The 23,008-nt window shown below is 44.5% G+C and overlaps 1 protein-coding gene and 1 non-coding gene across 11 annotated transcripts in view; both read left to right on the top strand.

Annotated features, from left to right (window-relative positions):
• Positions 1-23,008, top strand: part of PALM2AKAP2 (PALM2 and AKAP2 fusion) — a 480,648-nt gene that overhangs the window by 227,653 nt on the left and 229,987 nt on the right. For all 10 annotated transcript variants that reach the window (XM_081790931.1, XM_060609057.3, XM_060609059.3 and 7 more), the window contains exon 4: positions 5,103-5,233. In XM_081790931.1, the coding sequence (XP_081647057.1) occupies positions 5,103-5,233 (131 nt within the window). The remainder of the gene's footprint in view (positions 1-5,102; positions 5,234-23,008) is intronic.
• Positions 11,349-11,454, top strand: LOC132664001 (U6 spliceosomal RNA). The gene has a single exon (XR_009603374.1). It is a non-coding gene; the product is annotated as a U6 spliceosomal RNA (small nuclear RNA).

Below are 23,008 nucleotides of genomic sequence, written 5' to 3' on the forward strand. Positions count from 1 at the left end.
CAGTCTCTCCACCTGAAATGCCCTTCCTTGGATCTCAGATCTCAGCTCAAATGTTCAAGTACTCACAGAGACTTCTCCCACCTAAAGTGTCCTCCATCGGTCCCTGTTTCTCACATTGTTCTACCTACTTCCTGCGATGCTGGTATCACAGTCTGAAATGGTCTTGCACCCTTGTTTATTGGGACAAAGGCTCAGCGATGTTGGGGACCTGCCTGTCTTCCAGGCAGTGTCTTCAGGAGCCGGCAGAGTGCCTGGCATGTAGGGAATGGATGAGGACACCACTGCTCCTGAGATGGGGATGCAGGAGGAGAGACAGCCTGTGGGAGGATGAAGAGCTCCTCTTCGGATCAGTGTTTGGCTAGCCAGTGGCGAAGCTTACGCATTCTCCAGACATCTGGATAGTCACAGGTTCTCGTGAAGGGTGACTCAAACCAAGGTCCTTGGACCAGCAGCGTCAATGACTGCATCACGTGGGAGCCTGTTAAAATTCAAATTCCCAGACCCTATCTTGAACTTTGAGAATCAACATCGCTGGGAGTGGGGTTCTGTGCAAGCTCTCCTGGTGAGCCCTACGCATACTGCAGCATGCGAGGCTCTGTTCTCCTTTTGTTTTCTGAAGCTGGACAGACGTGTGGAGGAAGAGCCAGATGAACCTCAGCGTCTCCTCCATCCTTCCCTCCAAGGAGCCCCTGTCAAGACTCTGTTTGCCCACTGCCAGCTCTCTGCCTGCCCTTTCCTTGTCTTGACTTTTCATCGTTGCATCCACTTGACAAATGTGAAGTGTTGACCGTTCTTACCACCTGTAAACTATGGTATCTGTTTTTGGTATGTGCTCTTTGAACATAAGAAAGAAAAGTTTTTATTTTTAGTTTTCACTTCTGCTGTACTCTGTCACTTAATTCTGAAACACTCAGGCAGCCAGTAAAGGCCAGAACACTACAGGGAAACCAGTGCTTCCAATGGGCATGTGTGATCAGAATGGACAAGTACATTGTGTCCCAAGGCTATAACACAGCCGACCCTCAGAGACAACAGGAGGGGATCTGGTGTAGGTTAAGGGAATCTTTGGTGGTAAATGTATTTGAATTGGTGGTTTCCCAGCATTACCACTTTGGGTCCAAGTGAAAGAAATCAACTCTGCTTTTTTTTTTTGTTTGTTTGTTTCTAAAACATCAAAACACTTTTGTGAAACAGACTTCTCCTCCGAGACCCACTGTCCTGTTGTTATTGTCTCTCTTCTTGGCTCCAGCTGTTGGGGATGTTTTGGTGACCTCATTGGCTTATCCAAAGAAGAGACAGATCCGAGGGCATATATGCTTTTGGTGTTCATGGTCACCAGGCTGCTCTTTCCAGAGGTGCTGACAGATGGCTAAGGCTAAATCAGCCAGAAATGAGGAGTTAGACACTTTCTTGGTGGCAGGAGGCACAGTGTGCAGAAGAGCACAGAGAACATTCCCAGGAGCAGCCAGTGTCATGTTCCAAGAAGCCCTAGCTGTGTAACATCCCTGTTAGGGTAGAGAAAGCTGGGTCTGTCCATGGTTGCCTTTCCAGAAGGGTCCACACTCTAAGACCAAGGTTGCCAGTAGATCTGTCTCCCAAAATCCTAATAGGGATTTTACCCTTTATAAGTTGAACTAGGTGAGTGTCAAACGTTTCAGCTGAGGGAGCCCAGTGAAAGTGTGATAGCCCCCTCCCAAAGAATTAGCGTGATAGAAAAATCAAGATTTTTCCACCTCACCCCTTTGCTCATTCATTCCCTGGAGCTAGGCTAGGGGTAGCAATGAGATGCAGAAGAGAATGAAGAATTGTCCCAGCCTTTGAGGAGCTGGGAGTCCATAGGAGGAAAGATATAAAAAGAAAGAATTTGAGAACAGTATGAAAGTGCACAAGAGTATGCTCTCTGCTAGAGGAGGCAGAGAAGAGAGCCATGCATCCTACCAGCAGTAGTGGAGGAAGGTTCCTCAGGTAGCATTTTACCTGCTCTTTTTCAGACGAGGGGAGAAGAGGCCAGGGGAACAGGATGAACAGCAATAATAAACATTTCTCTAGTACTACATGTGGGTTCAGCACTTTTAGCATATGAATGCATTTAACCCCCATAACAAGCCTGAGATGGGCTCTGTCATCACATCCATCTTACAGGTGAGGAAACAGGTTCGATGAGGGTGAGGAGACTATCTAAGGTCACACAGCTAGTAAGTGGCAGACTGGCTCCAGAATTCAGGCTGTTAACCACTGTTCAGCCCAGCCTTTCACCATAAGTGAGCATGATATCTGGGGAATTTTGAGTAGAGAACAATGCTTTTGAGTTTGTGTTTTTTTTTCCTATAACCCACTTAGGAAGAGAAACCAGTTTAACCCACTCATCCCCACTTTCCAGTGGAAGAAGCATCTCTGTGATAAAGCTTCAGAGAATGTAGTAGTTGCTAGGGCTGCTGTGACAAACACCACAGACTGGGTGGCTTAAGCCACAGAAATTATTTTCTCACAATTCCGGAAGCTGCAAATCCAACCAAGATCAACGTGTCAGTAGGGCTTGCTTCTTCACGTGCTCTCTGCTTGGCTTGTAGATGGCTATCTTTCTCAGGTGTCTTTACCTGGTCTTCCTTCTGTGCATGTCCTCTTTTTATAAGGATGCCAGTCATATGGGATTAGAGCCCATCCCAATAACCTCATTTAACCTTAAAGACCCTATTTCCAAAAATGGTTATGTTATGAGGTCATAGGGGTTAAGACTTCAACATAGGAATTGGTGGGGAAAGGGGGCCATAATTCAGCCCAGAAGAAAGAGCAACCAATGTCAACAAATGATACTGTGAGTTTTTTAATGTTTATTTATTTTGAGAGAGAGAGAGAGAGTGCGCGAGCTAGTGAGTGCACGAGTTGGGTGGGGGAAGAGAGGGGGAGAGAGAGAGGGAGAGGGAGAATCTTAAGCAGGCTCCATGCTGTGAGAGCAGAGCCCAACACAGGGCTCCATCCCATAAACTGTGAGACCATGACCTGAGCTGAAGTCAAGAGTCTGACGCTTAATCGACTGAGCCACCCAGCACCCTGGTACTGTGAACTTTTACACATGATTTTATATTATTAAACAATGCTCTATAAATTTTTAAAGTACTTTTTTAACACTGTCCTTGGTGGTAGTTGTAAATAAATTTGCAGGCACCAGGTTACCAATGATGTTTAGCTGTTTAAGTCTGTTGGGATGAGGGTGGTTCCTGTCTACAATCATTTAGCATATAATCATGAATCACTTGCATATGAACAGACCCATGCCTTCAATGAATGGAAAGCCATAGGTCAAGTGCTATAAATATGCTTCTTTATGCACTGTAAGAGTAATCAAACAGGCCTCCACCAACAAAGATTTATAAATAAAAAGGAAGAATCATTCAGTGAACACCATGGCTGCTTGGACACCATACTGATGTGTTGCTAAAAAAAAGTCCCTTCAGAAGTGTTGGAATTCTAAACATTGAAACTTGCTCCTATACATCCAGCAGGGTCTTCACAGCCCTGTGTGGCTGCTGGATTTCTCAATAGAATGGTGAACCAGAACCGTTACTGAATTCTAACTTACTATTATTAAATGTTGGCAATTTTTGGTAACTCATTTTATAGCTTTATAATAAGTGACTTTTATTGCTTAATCTCAAGAAAAATGAGAGCCTCCGGAATTGTCTGTCTTTTGCTAAGAGCTGTAGAAAGCAAACTGAAGTATGAATTCTGTGTCCACAATATTAGAAATATTCCACTCTTTCATTTCTGTAAATCCTATTTAATTGGCTCCAAGCTCTGCATAGCCTGGCTCTTAGCCATCAAAAGGGTTCCCTTTGTTTTATCTTGCTCAGCCTGCCTGACGAGGTCAAACCAGATTCTGATGGAAATGATGCCTGAAGCCAGGGAACTCAGTGCTTATTCTATGCATAATCTATGTTGAGTGGCTTCAAAGCCATTATAGGACCCGGGGAAAAACTGGTCACATGCCCTGCTTCTGGCAGACTTGGGGGTGCACCCTTTCAGGCCTCCATTCCCAGGATTGCTGACCTGCCCAGGGGATGCTTGGCCATGATGCCCGGGGTTCAGCCTCTGCACACATCCAATAGCCACCATCTGCCTTCGAGGGACCATGTAATAGAAACCCAAATCAAAAATCTTCTCCACACCTTCCTTGCCTTGCTCTTCGTTTCAGGGAGTTTCCTCATGCCTTTCTTTTGAGCTGTTTCATTTCTCTTCTCAAAGCAGTAATCGCTCCCTCCTGAACTGTTGACCTGAGACTCAAAGCCTTTTTCTTTCACTCCACAATATATTAGTACACTGGTACAAGTGGGGTGCATTATTTTAATACCATTTGGAGACCACTGCTGGGTATGGTTGGGAATCATTAAAAAGCTTATTTCTTTTTTAAGTGTTTATTCATTTGGGGGAGGGGGAGGGGAGAGAGATAGAGAAAAAGAGAGGGAGAGAGAGAATCCCAAGCAGGCTCCCAGCTGTCAGTGCAAAGTGGGATCATGACCTGAGCAGAAATCAAGAGTTAGACGCTCAACCGACAGAGCCACCCAAGAGCCCCCATTAAAGAGTTTCTAAGAAGAGCCATAACATAAATTAACTTTTTGAAAAAACACCCTAAGATGGACTTGATATTGGGTGATCTTAAGAAATTATATAATGGAATTGTAGTTGCACAGAAAAATGTCCTTATGTTTTAGAGATTAATACTGAAATACTTACGGGTGAAATGTCATGATGTTTGTTATTTCCTTTAAAACGCTTTGGTGATAAATATGGGAAAATACGGCAAACTGTCTCATTGTAAAGCTAGATGAGGTACAGTGGCATTCATTATTCAGTTTCCTCTGTTAGAAAAACATGTTTTCAAAAACTTTTTATAGTAGAAAATGTAGAAATAAATCCCTCTGGTGGCTCTCTAGGGGTTGGGCCCCAGGGGAGGGAAGTAGGGAGCCAAATTAGTGAGGAGGCAAAGGCAGCAATTCAGGTGAACACAGATGAGGGGCGGAGCTAAAACCGAGGCACCGCCCACACTGAGAAGGCTGTGGACTGAAAGGTACCATCTAGTCTGTTCTCTTCCCTCATTCCCACAGTCCAAAGTGCTTCGGGAAAAATGGCTGCTGCAGGGTATCCCCGCTGGAACTGCGGAAGAGGAGGAAGCCAGGAGGCGGCAGTCTGAAGAGGATGAATTCAGAGTCAAACAACTGGAAGATAACATTCAGAGGTAGGTGGTTCCCAGCCCAGGGCACCTCTCCACCCCCGCTCCCTGCACTGTGGTGTTACAGTGCAGTAACCACTACCCTCCTCTAGGGGGCCTTTCTCAGTGCCAGCCCCCTTTCCCAGAGCTTTGGAATTCTATTCCTAAACAGAATACATTTGTATCCTTTAAACTTTTCCAGATAACCCTGAGTTATTACTCTGGGTACTAATTATTGCGTGGGGAAACTATAGCAGGGGGTTTTGGAATGGAAAGGACAGAGTATAGAAGAGCTGAATGAGGGCACCCCTGTGCTCTAAAATTGCACTTTGTGTTGCCTGCTTGCTCTGCTCAGAGGGTGAGTTGGGTTCCTTTATGGTTGTCAACCAGGTTCTGAACATTTCCATCTGGGAGATAAGTGACCCTCCTGTGGCCAGTGGTTGGACCAAGAACATAGGTTTGCACTTGAAAACTGTAGTCACACCAGGTCCCAGGACACCTAGCCAGAGATATGAGACGGGGGTGGAAGGTGGTGATCAGAGATGCCTTGGAACCAAATCTCCCCCCCATCCCATCCCACCAAACCCTGGCTCAAATATCAACTTCAAGAGCTTCCTCTGTTTCTCCTGAGGTGCAAGCTCTTTTAGAACACAAAGGGTCAGAGCTACCTGGCTACCGGCCTTTATACCGAGGAGTGAATGAGGTCTGTGAGAGTACCTGGGGACTCCAGTAATGTCGCCGGGGAAAACAGACCGGCCGTAAGCCCTGAAGGCCTAGGTCCGTACTTTGCTTGGACCCTAATGTCCCTCAAAGAGGTCTGAGAGCAGCTTAACTAAATTTTGCTTGTGGGGAAACTAGCTAAGAAGAAGCTGTATGTGATGTGCGTGTGTGCATATACATAGACACACATATGTGGGTGGGTGAATATGTGTATATACACAAACAGTTTTTTTTAGAATACACAGAGTAAAGGCTAAACTATTACCAGCCATTTTAGTTAGATAGATCTATATATGTCGTTAGAAGAAGAAAATTTTAGTCCTGAAAATGTGGCATCAAGTTTGTGAGGACAAGTACCTCCAGAATGTACGAAAGGTCTTCTTGTTGGAAGCCCGGAAGGTGGACAGGGGAGGGCCAGGATGGAGTCACTCAGAATCCCAAGCCTCGGGGGTTTCTCTCCTCAGAAGTGGCTCAGCTGGCTGTGTCTTACACAACATGAGGAAGCCAAGGATTATTGAAACTATTGACAATATAATAGGTTGGGGAGGAAAAGGCCACTCGGAGAAATGGTGTAGGAAGTCTCAAAGTGGAGAGTCTACAGTGCTGTCAGCCAGAGGGACAGTGGATACAATGCAGGAGCATCTCTTCGCCGTCGCTCTGGTTATAAGTTCCATCATTTTCCTGCCCCTTTCTTACTGGTTTTACGTCACCACAACAGATAGGTCTGGCGCAAAGCAGACACTCCACAGCTATTCGGTGAATGAAGGTTTGGGACCGGGTACCCCACATATTGGGCAGAGAAAGCCTGGGAGATTAGTCTCCAGTCTAACTTGGCAAAATCCTAGGAGCCAAGTGGCTTGGACACAGTCTGTTCACTACCTCGGATATGAAGGGAGACAGTATACACACCGATGGGCGGAAAATTTTGCTTAAAATCATTTTTTTCAGAAGCCGTGTATCTTTTCTCAGAGTCTGACAGGGTCACTTCATCTTGTAGGTGTTACAGATGGAAGGTGAAAAGGATTTGGAAAATAGGACAAAATTAGGGATATGACCTTTTCTATTTTTCTTAAATGGCATTAGAAAATGTGGTCCTCCCACCAAATTGGCAGTTTCTCTTTGGCTTGCATATGTATTAGATCACTGTTTTGGCCTCATAAGTGGTAACTCTTACCTGTGGGATGAGCCACCAGGTGGAGGGAGAGTCTCAAATCGAGACTGAGTTTTGGCTAAATCGACCATCGGAGTGAAGTGTTAGAGTTAGGGGCTAGTATATTGTTTAGGTGGGCATCACCATATTCAGAAAAATAAGGAAAATCTCTTTTTTTATCTTTTGAGTCACTAGAATAAAGAGCTCACTCAATGTATGCAGGCTGTCTCTTGGAGCTCCTTGAGGAGATAGATACCCAATCCGGAAGGAAAGAAATCATAGAAGCCTAAAAGGATGGAGGTGGGGTGCTTCGGCCTTGATTTGGCAGGTTATTTCCTTCTGCCGCTTTCATGGCTCTGCTGGGCATTGCATTTGCTGGGGAGTGAGCTGCATTCCCTGGAGCTGCTTTTCTGTAGGAGCAGGCCAGCCGATGGGCATCATTTCCTCCTCAGGGCCCCCAGAGGAAAGAGTGTCTTCCTACCCTGGAAGTCAGTTTCTGCTTCCCCTCATATGCCTTGCAACTTCTCTACTGGAATGGTTAGCGTCTTAAAGTTCTCCTCTCAAGGGAAGAAGGGAGCTGTCCTGCCTCTTCCCTTAAAGGACCCTCAGCCCCTTAAGCCACTTTCCTTAGTCAGGCATGGCTTAGTTGTCTCTCACAGTCCTAGCCATTTGAACAGCCCCGAAGGCTCATTGGAAGCACAAGCATCCTGCAGCTCTTACAGTCTAAGCGGACGGGGTATCCTGGCTCTGCTTGTTTTGGCTGAGCTCAGCCAAGTGACTCCAAGACATAGGTTGGACGAGTCTACGCTTGTCCCCCCTGCACTAATGAGCTAACCATGACTGCTTCCTTTTATGGCAATGGCAGAGGAGCAAGAGGGCGGAGCAGAAACAGCACTGCCCATAAGCCATTAGCCAAAGCAAGTCATGGCCACCCCAAAACCCAGGGGAGGAGATGGTCAACCTTCAGTGGGAGGAACTTCAGAGTTGTGTGGCAAAGGGCACAGATATAGGGGAGGGTGAAAACGGGGGGCTAATAGTTCACTCTAACAGCAGTGTGATTGTTCAATTGAAAACTGCAGGCATTAGAGAAAGTCCAGAAAGGTGAATCCATGAGGAACAAGATGAGCTAAAACAACTTGAGAATTCACAGGGACAGGGAGAAGAGAATGAGAGAAAATAGGAGTGGCTTCGAGATCAAATTTAGAATCTGATCTTTATAGAATAGGAATCCTGGAAATTGGCTACAGATCAAATGTAGCAGAACCACTACATAGAGGGATTGTAAAAGAAACTTTCTCTGTTTGAGACAGATTATCACTCTTTAGGTCTTTAGATCTGGGTCTGCTTATCTAAGTCACTCCCGAACAGTAAGTTAGATTCTCCTAAAGAGCTATGCAAACTGTCTTCAAATGACAAAGTATGTTAGTACAGTTGTGCCTTGAAGGTATTTCAGTCCCTGCTGGTGAACCAGGAGTCGTCTGAAGAACCTGAAGGAACAATAGAGAATAGTAATCAAAGAGCAGGGAGAATGCCTACAAGGAGAGATGAATGGAAATTTGTGTCATTTGGTTTGCAAAAAGGAAAGGTGATGGCAACCTAATTCAGAACTTCAGTGTGTGCAGCATTTAGGCCATTAATCCTGGATGTATGGGCCATTCTGAATTTGATAAAGACTTCAAATAAAGCATGAGAATTTGCGCTTAAACCTGTCTCTTTCCTTAGATATCTTCAAGAAGAACATCACCATCTTTCCATCTGAGTCTAAACTTCTTTATAGTGCCAGTGATCGATCATACAGCAAGCTCCGGGTTTACAGACATGTTTTTTCACCAAAGTGTTATTTGTAAATTGGTGGTTGTTTGGAGCTAAGAGTGTTGTCTGTCTTCCAAGACTGTAATATGTGGTGCTTAGATTTTGAGGGCAGCCCATAAGGAGGGAGGGAGAGATGAAGGAAGGAAGGAAGAAATGGTGGGAGGAAAGAAGGAAGGAAGGGAGGGAGGAAGGAAAGAAGGAAGGGAGGGAGGAAGGAACTAGACTCTTAAATCTTAGGTATTAGAATCACCTGGGAGGCTTTTTAAAAAATACAGATTCCCAGGCCTTATTCCAGGGAACTTGGATTCAGTGACCCAGCTGAGGAGCCCTGTGTTTTAAAGAGTGCTCCAGATAATCTGTGCAAATCACAGTTCAAGAAAGGTTGCTGTAGGGGCGCCTGGGTGGCTCAGTTGGTTGAGCGTCGGGCTTCAGCTCGGGTCCTGATTTCACAGTTCGTGAGTTCAAGCCCCACATGGGGCTTGCTGCTGTCAGTGCAGAGCCCACTTCAGATCCTATATCCCCGTCCCTCTGCCCCTCCCCTGCTTACACTCCCTCAAAAATAAATTTAAAAAAAAAAAAAAAGGAAAGAAAAGTTGCTGTAAAGGGAAAAAAGAACAGACCATAAATAAAATTGAATTAATTAAGAGCACTAAAGCACTACAGTGATTATGTGAAGGCAGTGGGAAAGGAAGAACAGAGCTGGTCACTACAGTGGATAAACAGACGGCCATTCTTTTGTACAACTTCTCCCTGGCCAGTGTCAGGACAGCTCAGTCTATTGCTTGTTTTCTTCACTTGCTAGAAACCAGAGGTAAAATAGGCTAAATATGGTCAGAATTGTTGACAGCCAAATCTTTACAAAGATTTCTTTTTTTTTTTAAATTTTTTATTTCAAATGACACATCTTTTGTATGCTTTATTTCCTTTTTTTTTTGTTTGTTTTTTTTAAAGTAAATATATTTTATTTTATTTTTTTTATTTTATTTTTATTTTTTAATTTTATTTATTTTTTTAATATATGAAATTTACTGTCAAATTGGTTTCCATACAACACCCAGTGCTCGTCCCAAAAGGTGCCCTCCTCAATACCCATCACCCACCCTGCCCTCCCTCCCACCCCCCATCAACCCTCAGTTTGTTCTCAGTTTTTAACAGTCTCTTATGCTTTGGCTCTCTCCCACTCTAACCTCTTTTTTTTTTTTTTTTTCCTTCCCCTCCCCCATGGGTTTCTGTTACGTTTCTCAGGATCCACATAAGAGTGAAACCATATGGTATCTGTCTTTCTCTGTATGGCTTATTTCACTTAGCATCACACTCTCCAGTTCCATCCATGTTGCTACAAAAGGCCATATTTCATTTTATCTCATTGCCACGTAGTATTCCATTGTGTATATAAACCACAATTTCTTTATCCATTCATCAGTTGATGGACATTTAGGCTCTTTCCATAATTTGGCTATTGTTGAGAGTGCCGCTATAAACATTGGGGTACAGGTGCCCCTATGCATCAGTACTCCTGTATCCCTTGGATAAATTCCTAGCAGTGCTATTGCTGGGTCATAGGGTAGGTCTATTTTTAATTTTCTGAGGAACCTCCACACTGCTTTCCAGAGCGGCTGCACCAATTTGCATTCCCACCAACAGTGCAAGAGGGTTCCCGTTTCTCCACATCCTCGCCAGCATCTATAGTCTCCTGATTTGTTCATTTTGGCCACTCTGACTGGCGTGAGGTGATATCTGAGTGTGGTTTTGATTTGTATTTCCCTGATAATGAGCGACGTTGAACATCTTTTCATGTGCCTGTTGGCCATCCGGATGTCTTCTTTAGAGAAGTGTCTATTCATGTTTTCTGCCCATTTCTTCACTGGGTTATTTGTTTTTCGGGTGTGGAGTTTGGTGAGCTCTTTATAGATTTTGGATACTAGCCCTTTGTCGGATATGTCATTTGCAAATATCTTTTCCCATTCCGTTGGTTGCCTTTTAGTTTTGTAGGTTGTTTCCTTTGCTGTGCAGAAGCTTTTTATCTTCATAAGGTCCCAGTAATTCACTTTTGCTTTTAATTCCCTTGCCTTTGGGGATGTGCCGAGTAAGAGATTGCTACGGCTGAGGTCAGAGAGGTCTTTTCCTGCTTTCTCCTCTAAGGTTTTGATGGTTTCCTGTCTCTATGCTTTATTTCCTATTGGGGTGCCATATTGAGAAAGCCCAAAGGATTGTTTCTGGCTTGGGCTCATTGTAAACCATTTTCTTTGCTGTCACTATATGTGATGGGTCCCTGGGGCCACACATGGGCCTCACATTGATACTCTTGGAGACTTCTGACAGTTAGATCCATATGGCACTTGCCTACTTCACGTCTGCTCCAGTCAACAAGTCCCGTTACTTGCCCTGTGATCTTCCCACTGAAGATGCTCTTTCTGATTTCATCAGGTTTTATTCACATGTTTGAAATGTAGTGTTCCAGTGCTCTCTTAGCAGCACATATACTAAAGTTGGAACGATACAGAGAAGATTAGCATAGCCCCTGCGTGAGGATGGTATGCAAATTCATGACGCTTTGAAAGTTAAGTGTTCTTAACTTTCTTTGATGAGTGAAAAATACGGGGAAATTTGTTCCCCCCACCTTGGAATTACCCCAGTGAGGATGAGGGACTTCAGGGACTAGTAAATGAAAATGGAACGAGCTCTTCTAAAGCTAGGGTATTAATGCTAGCTCTACTGTTAACTTGCTGTGTGAATCTGGGCAAGACTCACACTCTCTCTGGTCTCAGTTTCCTCATCTTTTCAGTGAAGGGTCTTTCGGGATCTTCTAGCTCTGGTATTCTGAGAGTCTTTAATTTGGGAAGTTGGCTAGAGATTCCTTTTCTGAAGAAATATACCTATGCAGAGAAATGCTGCTGTTGTAGAAGGAAGCGGTTTAGGAGACAGGCCTGAATTGGGGAAGGAGGTTAACTTCTCAGGAGACAAAGCCCCATGTGTGAATCAGTGACTCATCACAGATGACTAATTCATCTTATCAGCTGTCAGTTCTAAAATATGTCCCATCAAATATTGATTGAATAAACTATTGAAATCCCGGTTGCTAACCTAGATAGGGGCATGGCAACTTTTAAAAAGAAAGTTCAAGACGCCTATGAACTGGCCCATTTCTGCTTCTGAATTAACATTCTTGGAGTGCTTCTGTTGGTCTCTGATGGATACCAGAATTTGCTTAATTTTCCCCATTCTTAAGAGGTTCAACACAGAAGACTAGAGACATTAGGCATAAGCATGTGTGTGTTGTATGGTGGGATTTTGGCAACCAACAAGAAGACAGCCATCCACAAATAAATGTTCTAGAAAAGGCAACCACAGAAATGTTCATTGGAATCACAAAGGACACTTGCTTGGGATTCAATCTGTTCTTCATTCTGTCTATTTTTGACTCCATGATGCACTGCTCTCCAGCAGCAGAGCCTGGAGCCCTTACATGGGCAATTCCACATCTGTGCATCCCAGCCTGTGGCCCCGCCCCACAGCCACATCTGGCACTCAGCCCTGGTCTCCTTCCCATTCTCTTTGTTTCACCATAGTAATATCATAGATACTGTAAACCACACAGTGATGTAGTGGGGTCACTTTATCATCTATTGTTCCTTGCTCTCTTACTCTCTTCTGGGTCCCTAGCATTTTGGTTTCCACTGAATTCATCAATTTTCTTGTTTTTATCCTCATAACACTGCCACGAAGTAGTGGTAATGATGCCCATAATACAGTTGGGGGAACTGAGGCTTAGGAGGTAAAGTAACTTGTTGCCCCCAATGGCCCCAAGTGACCCAAGTGAAGAAGTAAGGGGTGCCTGGCTGGCTCAGCAGGTATAGCATGTGACTCTTGATCTTGGGTCCATGAGTTCAAGCCACACATTGGGTGTAGAGATTACTTTTAAAAAAACTAAGTGAATAAGTATTTCAACTGGCTCTAATGCCACCGCGCTTTCTCAAACATCTGAACAAAAGCTTAGTTTAAGTTCAAAATTTTGAGACGTGATATTCAGTGAAATCACACTGAAGTTCACCTCAGGATGCAGTGGGGGGGGGGGGGGCTCTTCCCTCCTCAGCCCCCACCAGCGTCTCCTCAGGAAGCAGAATAGCAAGTGTGCCATTGTGAGTGGGCCTCGTGGCTCGGAAGCCTGCCCCCCTCAGGTTCTGTCTGGAAGTACAGGCTCCACTTTAGGCTCGGTTCCTTTTTCTCTTTCTGAAGCCCTTTGCTCTTGAGTGCTCTTTCTTGACTGTATACAGCCCGAGTCTCTGCTGCAAACAGTATGTTGTTATATAAAAGGCTCCCAGCGCACTGATGAGGCCTGGACCTTAGAGTCTGACTGACTGGATTTGAGCCCCAGTTCTGCATTTGCAAGTTGTTTGATCTTAGACACAGTGCTGCTGTCTGGACTTGAGTTTCCTCACTGGTACCCTGGAGATAGCAATGCCCATCTTGAAGGGTTGTTATAATGTGTACAGATCATATGCTCTTGTGAAGTGGCAACTACAGTAGGTTGTCAGTAACTAAGAGTGGTGCTTTTGTTGTTGTTTTCTCCTCCATCCTTCCGGAACAGGGTTTCTTAATAGCAGAACTACTGATGTTTGGGCTGGAGAGTTATTATTGTCGGGGAGGCTGTCCTGTGTATTGCAGGATCTTTAGCAGAATCCCTGGCCTCTGCCCAGGAGATGCCAGTAACATCATCCCACCCCCAATTTGACAATCAAAAACGTCTCCAAACATTGCTGAGTGTGTCCCCTGGGCCCAGCCGAGAACCACCCCTCCAAAGGCTGAAATTACAGGTGTTGATACTAAGATTATCCCCCCATCAAGTTGCTTCAGAACACAGAACCCTGAAAAGATTTATGTGGCAAAAAAGACAAGAGGTAATACATGCTGGCATGGATGTGGAGAAAAGGGAACCCTCGTGCATTGTTGGTGGGAATGCAAATGGGTGTAGCCACTGCAGAAAATAGTGTGGAGGTTACTCAGAAAATTAAAAATAGAACTACCCTATGATCCAGTGATTCCACTTCTCGGAATCTATCCAAAGGAAATGAAAACACTAACTCAAAAAGATAGCTGCACCCTCATGTTCATAGCAGCATTATTTACAGTAGCCAAGACATGGAAACAACCTAAGAGTCCATCCGTGGATGAATGGATAAAGGCGATGTGATATACATATATGGAAGATTAGTCCACAATGGAATATTATTCAGCCATAAAAAACGAAGAAATCCTACCATTTGTGACAACACAGATAGACTTTGAAGACATTATGCTAAGAGAAATAAGTCAGAGAAAGACAAATATTGTATGATGTCATTTATGTGTGGAATCTTCAAACAAACAAAGAACAGACAAAACAGAAAAGCCCAAAACGTATTGGAAAAGAGATTAGAGTTGTGTTTACCAGAGGCAGAGGGTGGGAAGGAAGGGGAAATTGGAGGAAGGTGGTCCAAAGGTACCAACTTGCAGTTATAAGATAAATAAGTCCCAAGATGTAATGTATAGCACGATGACTGCAGCTGCCTCTGCTGTAGGATATACAGGGAAGTTTGTTAAGAGATCCTAAGAGTTCTCATCACAAGGAGAAATAGTTTTCCTTTTTTCTCCTTTCTTTTGATTGTATGAGATGATGGATGTTAGTTGAACCTATTGTGATATTCATTTCACAATATATGTAAATCAAACCATCATGCTGTATGTCATAAACTTACCCAACGACATATGTCAATTATCTCTCAGTAAAACTGGGGGAAAAAGATTTATGAAGATAGCATTAATGATTTTCAGTGCAGAATGACAGATGTTTCAGTTGCTTATAGGATAAGGCTTCTCTCAAGCAGTGAACCATGAAAGTCAGTTCTGAGTTAAAAAGAAATGATTGCCTTTTTGTGTGCATGTGTGTCCAATGCTGCACTGATTTTGCAAAGGCAATGATTTTATGACAGCTCATAAAACCATAGAATCTTAGAGTATACATAATTGAAGGGGAATCTGGATCAACCCCTGTCTGATACTTGAGTTTGCAATGAACCCAGTGAGTGGGAGTCAGTACATAGTCTCTCTCAAAGGCTAAAAGTGACAGGGAACTCACATCCTTGCAAGGTAATACCCAAGTCCACATTGGAACAGCTCTCACTATTACACAGGATCCTTCTTTGGGATGAAAGTTACGTTCCTTGCAATTTCCATTGGTTCTCTGGTCCCTGCCCTCTGGGGCCACATAGAAAAGTCCCTCTTCACAGACTCTGAGGTGTGAATGCTTATGGTTTGTGGTTAGCTCTGGAAGCTGGGACAGGTCGGGGGGAAACACTTCCCTGTTGTGCTCAGCATGTCAACACTGCCCACGTGTCTCGTAGAGGCCATAGTGGAAGAGCCTACTTCAAGAGCCTACTGTGAGATCCCAGGCATCTTGCCTTACTTGGGTTTTGTAGGCTCCATTATGATCGCCTCGTTACTGGTCAGGTAAATTCTGTTCAAGGGGTCCATAATAATGGAGATAGCAGGAGAATTTTGTCCATGCCCTGAGACCATGTAAGAGCCACGTTTGGGGAATGCTTGTATTCCCCTTAAAACAATTGCTATAGTTGAAGAAATTGTGCAGAGCCAGCTTTTCTGATGGCTGGTCCCAGACTTTCTGGTCTCCCCTGATCCATCCTCTACAGAAAGTTCCCCCTCTGAAAATCATATTTTTCCACCCCCTAGCCAGCAATATGGTCCCTTGTGACCTCTCTATATTCTTGATGAAACTAAAATATCAGGTGTCCTGTTGATATTTTCTTCCTTGCTTTTCCCTAATTGTGCGTTGTGAAGGCAGTGCATGGTCTCTCAGATCCTTTTCAACGAGGACAGCCTACAATCTTACGACATGGAGTCCTGACGGTGGAGTCTGGCGGCCGTGGTCCCGTGGCCATGGGGATGCAGGAGGGCTCTGACCTGGGCAGGGAGCAGACACGTGTAGGCAGGCTGGCTTGACGCTCCATCGTCGGGGCCTAGAGCCAGGTCTGTGTCCTAGCCACAGCCCCACCTTGTATCCCCTTCTTCTCTGAGGCCCCAGAGAAGAGTTCAATGGGACCTGAGGCTGCTTGAGACTTGTCACTGCAAGTCCTGCCTCCACCGGCCTTTCCAGTTTCTCCTTCCCCTCACCTCCAAGCTCCAGACCTCCACTGAGCAAGTGGGAGACAAGGTGGGCAGGTCCATTGCCATTCTAGGACCCCAGTTCCCTAGCACACTCGTGCCAGGAAGCTAGAGGAAATGATCCCCTTCTTTCTCCCACCCTAAAATCAACTTCTGCCCGTCAGGGATTCTTCGATTCTCTTACCCAAGGTGTACACGTCAGCAGTGGAAATTTCAGGCCGGCTGAGAGGGAAGAGGTGCACAGTCATAGGTGAGTTAGGCTGGGACCCGTTTATTAGGAGGGATTTGCCTACATCCTCGTGCCTGTCCCTTTCCCGAGAAACTGTTTTTAGCACACTTGGAGCACATGTGCGGTTACATTTGCAACATGAATGAGTCAGGTTTATTGTGCCCACAGATTCTTTCCTCTTTATTGAAGTATAGTTGAAGGCTCCTGTGGAGCCTCAGCTGGGAAGATGCAAATGGCTGGTTACTCAAGGGGCTGCGCTCTGTCATCACCTAGAGATTTCTTCACTCGCATGTCTAGGGCCTGAGCTGGAGTGACTCAAAGGCTGGGACTAATGTGCAAGGCCCCTCCACGTGGCCTGTCCACAGACTTGGCCTTCTCAGCACAAGGCAGCTGGGTTCTGACCGGGAGCTCCCCAAGGGAGAGTGTCCGGAGGGCAGGCATTACAAGGGACCCAGCTGGAAGCGGCAAGACTTCTTCTGTCCTGGCCACTCGGAAGCGTCATAGCATCACCTGTGCTGTATTTTGCTGGTTTCACCTCAGCTATGAAAGCCAGCTCACTCATAGAGAGGGGAATTAGACTCTTATCTCTTCATGGCAGTGGGCCACCACTTGGAAACACCACTGGGTGAACTCCAACCTTCTTTGCTCCCTCATCCTTTTGCAGAAGCAAGCTGTACGAGTATGTGCAGTGGCCCTGCCCTCTTCTTGGTCTCCACACACCTCTTTCTTGTCGGTCATCCAGGTATTCCCAGTCTCCCCCATTTGTACATAATCGCAGGAAAAGCCAGACGAGATGTGAAGCTTTTAGAGGCAGCTGGGGAATCCAAAATTATACATGGGAATCATCAGTTACAAAATTGTAGGAAAGGTCTGATCATGGATGTTCAAAAAGGGTCTATAGGAGCATATAAGGGGAGGGGTACTGCACACTCAGATTAAGGAGTGCAGGGAAGACTCCCTGGAGAAGGTGATGTTTGAGGAGAAATGTTATGTGGCTGTTAGACCAGTGTTTTTCTCTTTTTTCATTCCGTTCCACTCCATCCCATCCCATCCCATTCCATTTTGTTGATTCTTAGCTAGGATGTAAATTCTGTGAGAGCAGAGGCTTTATTGGTTACCCCAATATTAGTTTTTTGAGGCTTCTGTAACAAATTATCACAAACCTAGTGGCTTAGGACACCAGAAATATATTTGCTCACAGCTCTAAAGGCCAGAAGTCCAAAATCAAGGTGTCTGCAGAGCTGTGCTCCCTCCAAAAGCTCCAGAGGAGGTCCTACCTTGCCGCTTTCAGCTTCTGGTGGCTCCAGGGATGCCTTGGCTTGTATCTGTGTCCCTTTGGTCCCTGCCTCTGTCTTCATATGGCCTCTCTTCTCCCTGTATTTTCTTCTCTTCTGTTTCTTATAAGGACACTTGTCATTGGACTTATGGTCCATCCAGATAATCTCAGGTGAACTCATCTCAAAACCCTTAAATTCATTGCATCTATAGTGACCCTTCTTTTCAAATAAGGTTACATTTGCAGGTTCCAGGGCTTAGGGTGTGGACATATCTTTCTGGAGGCCACCATTTAACACACCAAATCCACTGTATGTATCCCAAGTGCCTAGAATACTACCTGTTGCCTAGTAAGTTGCTTAATAAATATTTTTCAGCTTAATAGATCTGCCTCGGCCTTAGATCATCCATGGGATTGTCATGAGATTCAAAGCCAACATGTCCATCTAGAGATGGTACAGAGATGTGGTTATGGACTTGAGCATCAGCATTACACTTGCTGGGTTCAAGTCCAGAGGCTCCACTTGCCTCCTGTGAAATCTTAGGCAAGTTCTTCTAGCTTCTCTCTACTTCAATTTCCTCTTCTATGAAAAGGAGCTAATAATAATGAGATGAGCTTTCTTGGGTAGTGGTGGTAATTAAGTTAATATATGCAGAGTGCTTAGAAGGATCTAGGACTTGGTACCCAATAGATTCTAGCTTTTATTACAAAAATAAAATAATGATGTGACAGTGTGCAATATGTTAATAATCCCAATTGTTTGATTTTACCTGATCCCCTCTCCACTTTCAGAAACAGCAGAGAGGGATGCCACCCCCCTAAGCTTAGCACGTTGTTTCAGACATATGAGTCCAGTGGTGACTTGGAAACACCAGACCTCGCTGCTGACAGGTCCAGCGCAGTAGAGGGAAGTGGGGCTGAGAGCACAGCCCTGAAAGTGGAGTGGCTGCTCCCTGACAAGCGTGAGAAGTGGCTTCTGTCCCCAGGGCAGCTGCTGGTCTCTCAGGTTCCATCCTGCTCTGTGATCAGCTCATGTGTACCACCCTGAGGCCCTCAGCAGGAATTTTAGGGCTGCTCAGCCTGCCCAGGACCTGTCAGCTAAAGCAGAGGATGAAAAAGAACAACACCAAGGGCAGAAGAAGTAAGACAATGTGATAGATGGATTTGAGAAGAATCCAGATCAGTTGTGGGGCAGACCTGGTTGAATAGGGTGAGAGGCTGGAGTTATCTCAGCAGGTTATTATTATTTTTTTTAAAGGTACTTTGTGCTTTCCAGTTGCTTATTAAAAAAAAAAATCATGTAGGTTATCTGAGTGACGCCCTGCTCAGGTCCTTAGGAGACCTGCTTTGTTAGAGAAAAATGGCTAAACCCGATGCTGTTCAAAGTATAGTCCATGGACTGCTTCTGGTCAGGCAACTGTTTATTACCAGTCTATGAGAAGATAAGGACAGAAATTGCTGGTAAGGTGTTTGGACACTTTCATAGCAATTTGACATTGCCATGGCCACCAGGAAGGTGATGAGTGGACCTGTCTCACCAAACAGACCAGTTTGGGTGTTGTCACACTCCCTTGGTGAGTTGCATGTGTTGTGAGCCAGCTGCTAGCACCGGTGTGTGATGGGTGGAGGTAAAACCCTAGTCCCTGACCACAGAGAGTCTGAGAAAGCTCCACTAGGACCCAGATGGCAGAGGGATGAAGATGTGGCCCAAATCACATTTTTTTTTCCTACATGTTTAAATATGGCCATTGCCATCTTTGTGTATCATTTATCTTTAGATTCAGAAAAGAACTTGGAAAGTCCTTAGAATAGCTCCCTCCCCACACTTTTCAGCTTAAAGGTGAAGAACCTGAGGCCAGGACAGACCACAGGACTCTCAGAATGACCCAGTCAGTCAGTGATCTTCCTGGAACTAAACCCACGTCCCCAGTGCTCTTTCAAAACTGCTGTTCTTTTCCAGTAGCTAATGCAAAAGCAAATTTCATTCCATAACAAGGAATCACAAGTTCCAAATTAATACCCCAGAATGATAGGGTTTTCTTGGGTGCAGCTGGTTTATGAACGCAACACAGGTCTTCCATACGGGGTAATCTGCTGGTGCCATGGTCTTCTCTGTTAAAGCAAAGAACAGGAATCTAAGACACTGACATTTTGATATTAGCCCCACAGATGTCTTAGTTTGTGTTCTTGAGAAAATCAGTTAATATTCCGTCTGAATCTGCAAATAGGAGCAACAATAAAATTTGCTCTCCTTGGGAACATCTAAGAATTTTTGTCAGGCTATAAAAAGAGGCCCAGAGAGATGATTTGTCTGGGAAAGCAGAAGTAAAACTTGGCTCTCCATTCTGTAAGACTCTCCATGGCTTAAATAAATCATGTGGATCTGGGGGAGACCCTTGGCAATTGGCTTGTTCAGCCCTCTGCCTTCAGGTAGGACTATATTTACACCATTTCTGAGTGATGCACTTTTCACCTGTTTTTCAGGAAGGGAAGGGAGATTCTACAACTGAGTGGCTTTTCCTTTGGCGAGCACTGTCATGGCCATGATGGTATTAATAGTCAGGGAGGAAGTATGGCTTCCTCAAGGCACAGTCCCTACTGGTTGAGAGTCAGAAGGGACATTTTCATATGTCAAGGATGGTGGCACATAGGTTCTCAGCGTGTCCTTTATCTAGTGCAGCCAGATGCAGCTCTGATAAAGAACATGATTAAGATGTCCTCAGGCTTTTCTTCAGACGGTGTAATCACACCAGCTTTCAAATGTCCTGGCTGGAATTTGCCCCAGCCAACTTTTGCTTCACTTAGTAATTAGCCTCGAGTTCTTCTTGCCACTCCTTAGATGTGAATCCCATGCCAATAACAGGCAATGTGGATTTTCCACAAGGTTTAAATATTCACCACTCAACCTTTTAGCACAGAGAACTGAGGTCAACCTGGCATCCTCCACAGGAGACAGAGCGGTGTGGGGACAACAGTAGACGTTCTCACTGGATTTGAATCTTCACTTCCCCACCTTTGATGGCCTCAGACTAGTTACTTAATATTTTTTATCTCAGTTTCCTCATCTGTAAAGTGGAGATATTCATACGTATACTTTGAGAATTTTGAGGATCAAATGAGTTAGCACATTTGAAAGGCTCAAAATAGAATCTAGCCACAGTGGTAGCTGACATTATCTGTCATGACCCAAAGCCTGTGTTTGCTTCAAACAAATGGAATGATTCTCAGACCGAGTTTTTTCACTGCCCATTTATTGGGGAGGGGGGGGACTTAATTTGATTCCCAATTATGTTCCAAATCATACTCGTTTTGTTCAACATAAAAAGTAAGTATAAGTGCACAGTTGTGGTTTCTTCTTTTGGAAGGAGAATGGGAATGATTCCAAATTTCCATTTTAGAGGTGACCTTTGTGCCACAGCCTGCTCACCTCTCACCAAAATTCCACTGTATTTGCTGCCAGCTCATTCAGGAAGATGGGGGCGTGTGGAGGGGTCCACTTACTGTTTAGGAGAGATGTTCTTTAATCACTGGCATATGGGAATTTGCTTTAAAATAAATTATAGGTGATCACATTCACAAACCAAAAAGATTTGTGATTTGATCAGGTAAAATATAATTTACTTACCCATCTTATGAAATCTATTTGTGGTTGTCTCTGATCTCTCAAGAGAATTAATATGGACACATTGAAAAAAGAATTTAAACTAGAAGTCCACATAAGCAGTGGTGCCCTACTTCCTCTGCAACAATTATACCCTCCACACCTGCCCCAGGTCTTAGCAATATCAAGGTTAAGCTCCCGATATTCCAAGTAAAAGTACAACTTCACCCGTCCACACAAAGGCGCATACACACTCCTGTTCTTCAAGTTTTCTTTCCATACCATTTTAAAGATGAGGAAACACCTCTCAAAAGTCCTCTCTTTCTCAGCTACTTGAAGACACATTTTACAGAGTGCTAAATTCATGGTTCTGCTTTTATGTATGTTAGAAATATATTCTGCCTGGACTAGTTTATGTTCACATTCATAGAACCGTTTAGTGTTTCCTTTATTAGGATGTACTCGACATTGCTTGTCGAATTATTGCACCTTTTAAAAGTCATTCGAGAGAATAAATTTTAGGAGTCTTGGTAAGAACAAGACAATACTGCGTTAAAGCACCTAGGAGTGTGTAGCTTACTTTGGAACAGCCATTTGGTTTTGTTGTTTTTATTTTTTTTTATTTTTTTTAAGTTTATTTATTTTGAGAGAGACAGAGTGCAAGCAGGGGAGGGGCAGAGAGAGAGGGAGAATCTCAAGCAGGCTCTGCACTGTTAGCGCACGAACTCACGAACCATGAGGTCATGACCTGTGCCAAAATCAAGAGTTGGACGCTTAACTGACTGAGCCACCCCGGTGCCCCGAAGCAGCCATTTGTTATAAAATATTCTTCTCCTCTTGTCTGAGGGAATAAGTTCCCTCACACAAACTCCATTGACTCTGCACCTCCCCTGCCTTCACTGACTATCCTGTCTCTCTTCCCCTTCAGCCACATACTTCTTGGAGCAGCCATGCATGCTCAGCTTCTCCACCTCCTCACCTCCCACTCACTGTCCTACTACATGTACTCTGACCCTGCACTTGCCAAATCACCAGGACCATCTAGTGGCCAGGTGTGATGAAGACTTTAATCCTCACCTCAGTTGACTGTTGAGCATCAGGTGAGACTTCTGAGTGCCCCTATTTCTTAAAACACCCTCCCTCCTTGGTTTACTTGCCATGATAATATCCTTGATTTTCTACTTCCTCTTTCTCTGTTGGTCCTCACAATGTTGGAAATGTTGGTTCCTTGAGGTTCTTGTCTCTTTTTTTTTTAAGTTTACTTATTTATTTTGAGAGAGAGTGCAATCATGCATGAGAGGGGCAGAGGGAGAGAGAGAAATAATCCCAAGCAGGCTCCATGCTGTCAGCACAGAGCAGGACGAGGGGCTCAATCCCATGCACTGCGAGATTGTGACTTGAGCCAAGATCAAGAGTTGGATGCTTAACCAACTGAGCCACCCAGGCGCCCCTTTCAGGTTCTTGTCTTGATGTTCTTCTTTCTCACATTCTCTCTGAGTGATAGCATCTTCTGAAATACGTTCGTTCATCCCACTTTTGTTTTTCTCCTGAGCTATCCATACAGCCATCCACCTCCTGGCCATATCCATTTGGATTTCTTCCAACACCTAAAATTCAACAAGTCAGAAATTGAACTGTTTACTTTCTCTAATTTGTTCCCTCTCTTTGGTTCTTAATTTCATTGAAAACCACCACCGTGCACCCAGTTATCCAAGTCTAAAAGCAGGGGCAGAATCCTTAATTCCTCTCTGCTTCTTAATTCCATATCTATTCAGTAATTTTATATTACAAACATTTCTCTTTAAGTTTATTTATTTATTTTGAGAGAGAGAGTGAGCACACATGTGCATGAGCAG

This window comes from Panthera onca, chromosome D4 (genome assembly GCF_046562875.1).
Source record: "Panthera onca isolate mPanOnc1 chromosome D4, mPanOnc1 haplotype 2, whole genome shotgun sequence".
Classification (NCBI taxonomy): domain Eukaryota; kingdom Metazoa; phylum Chordata; class Mammalia; order Carnivora; family Felidae; genus Panthera; species Panthera onca.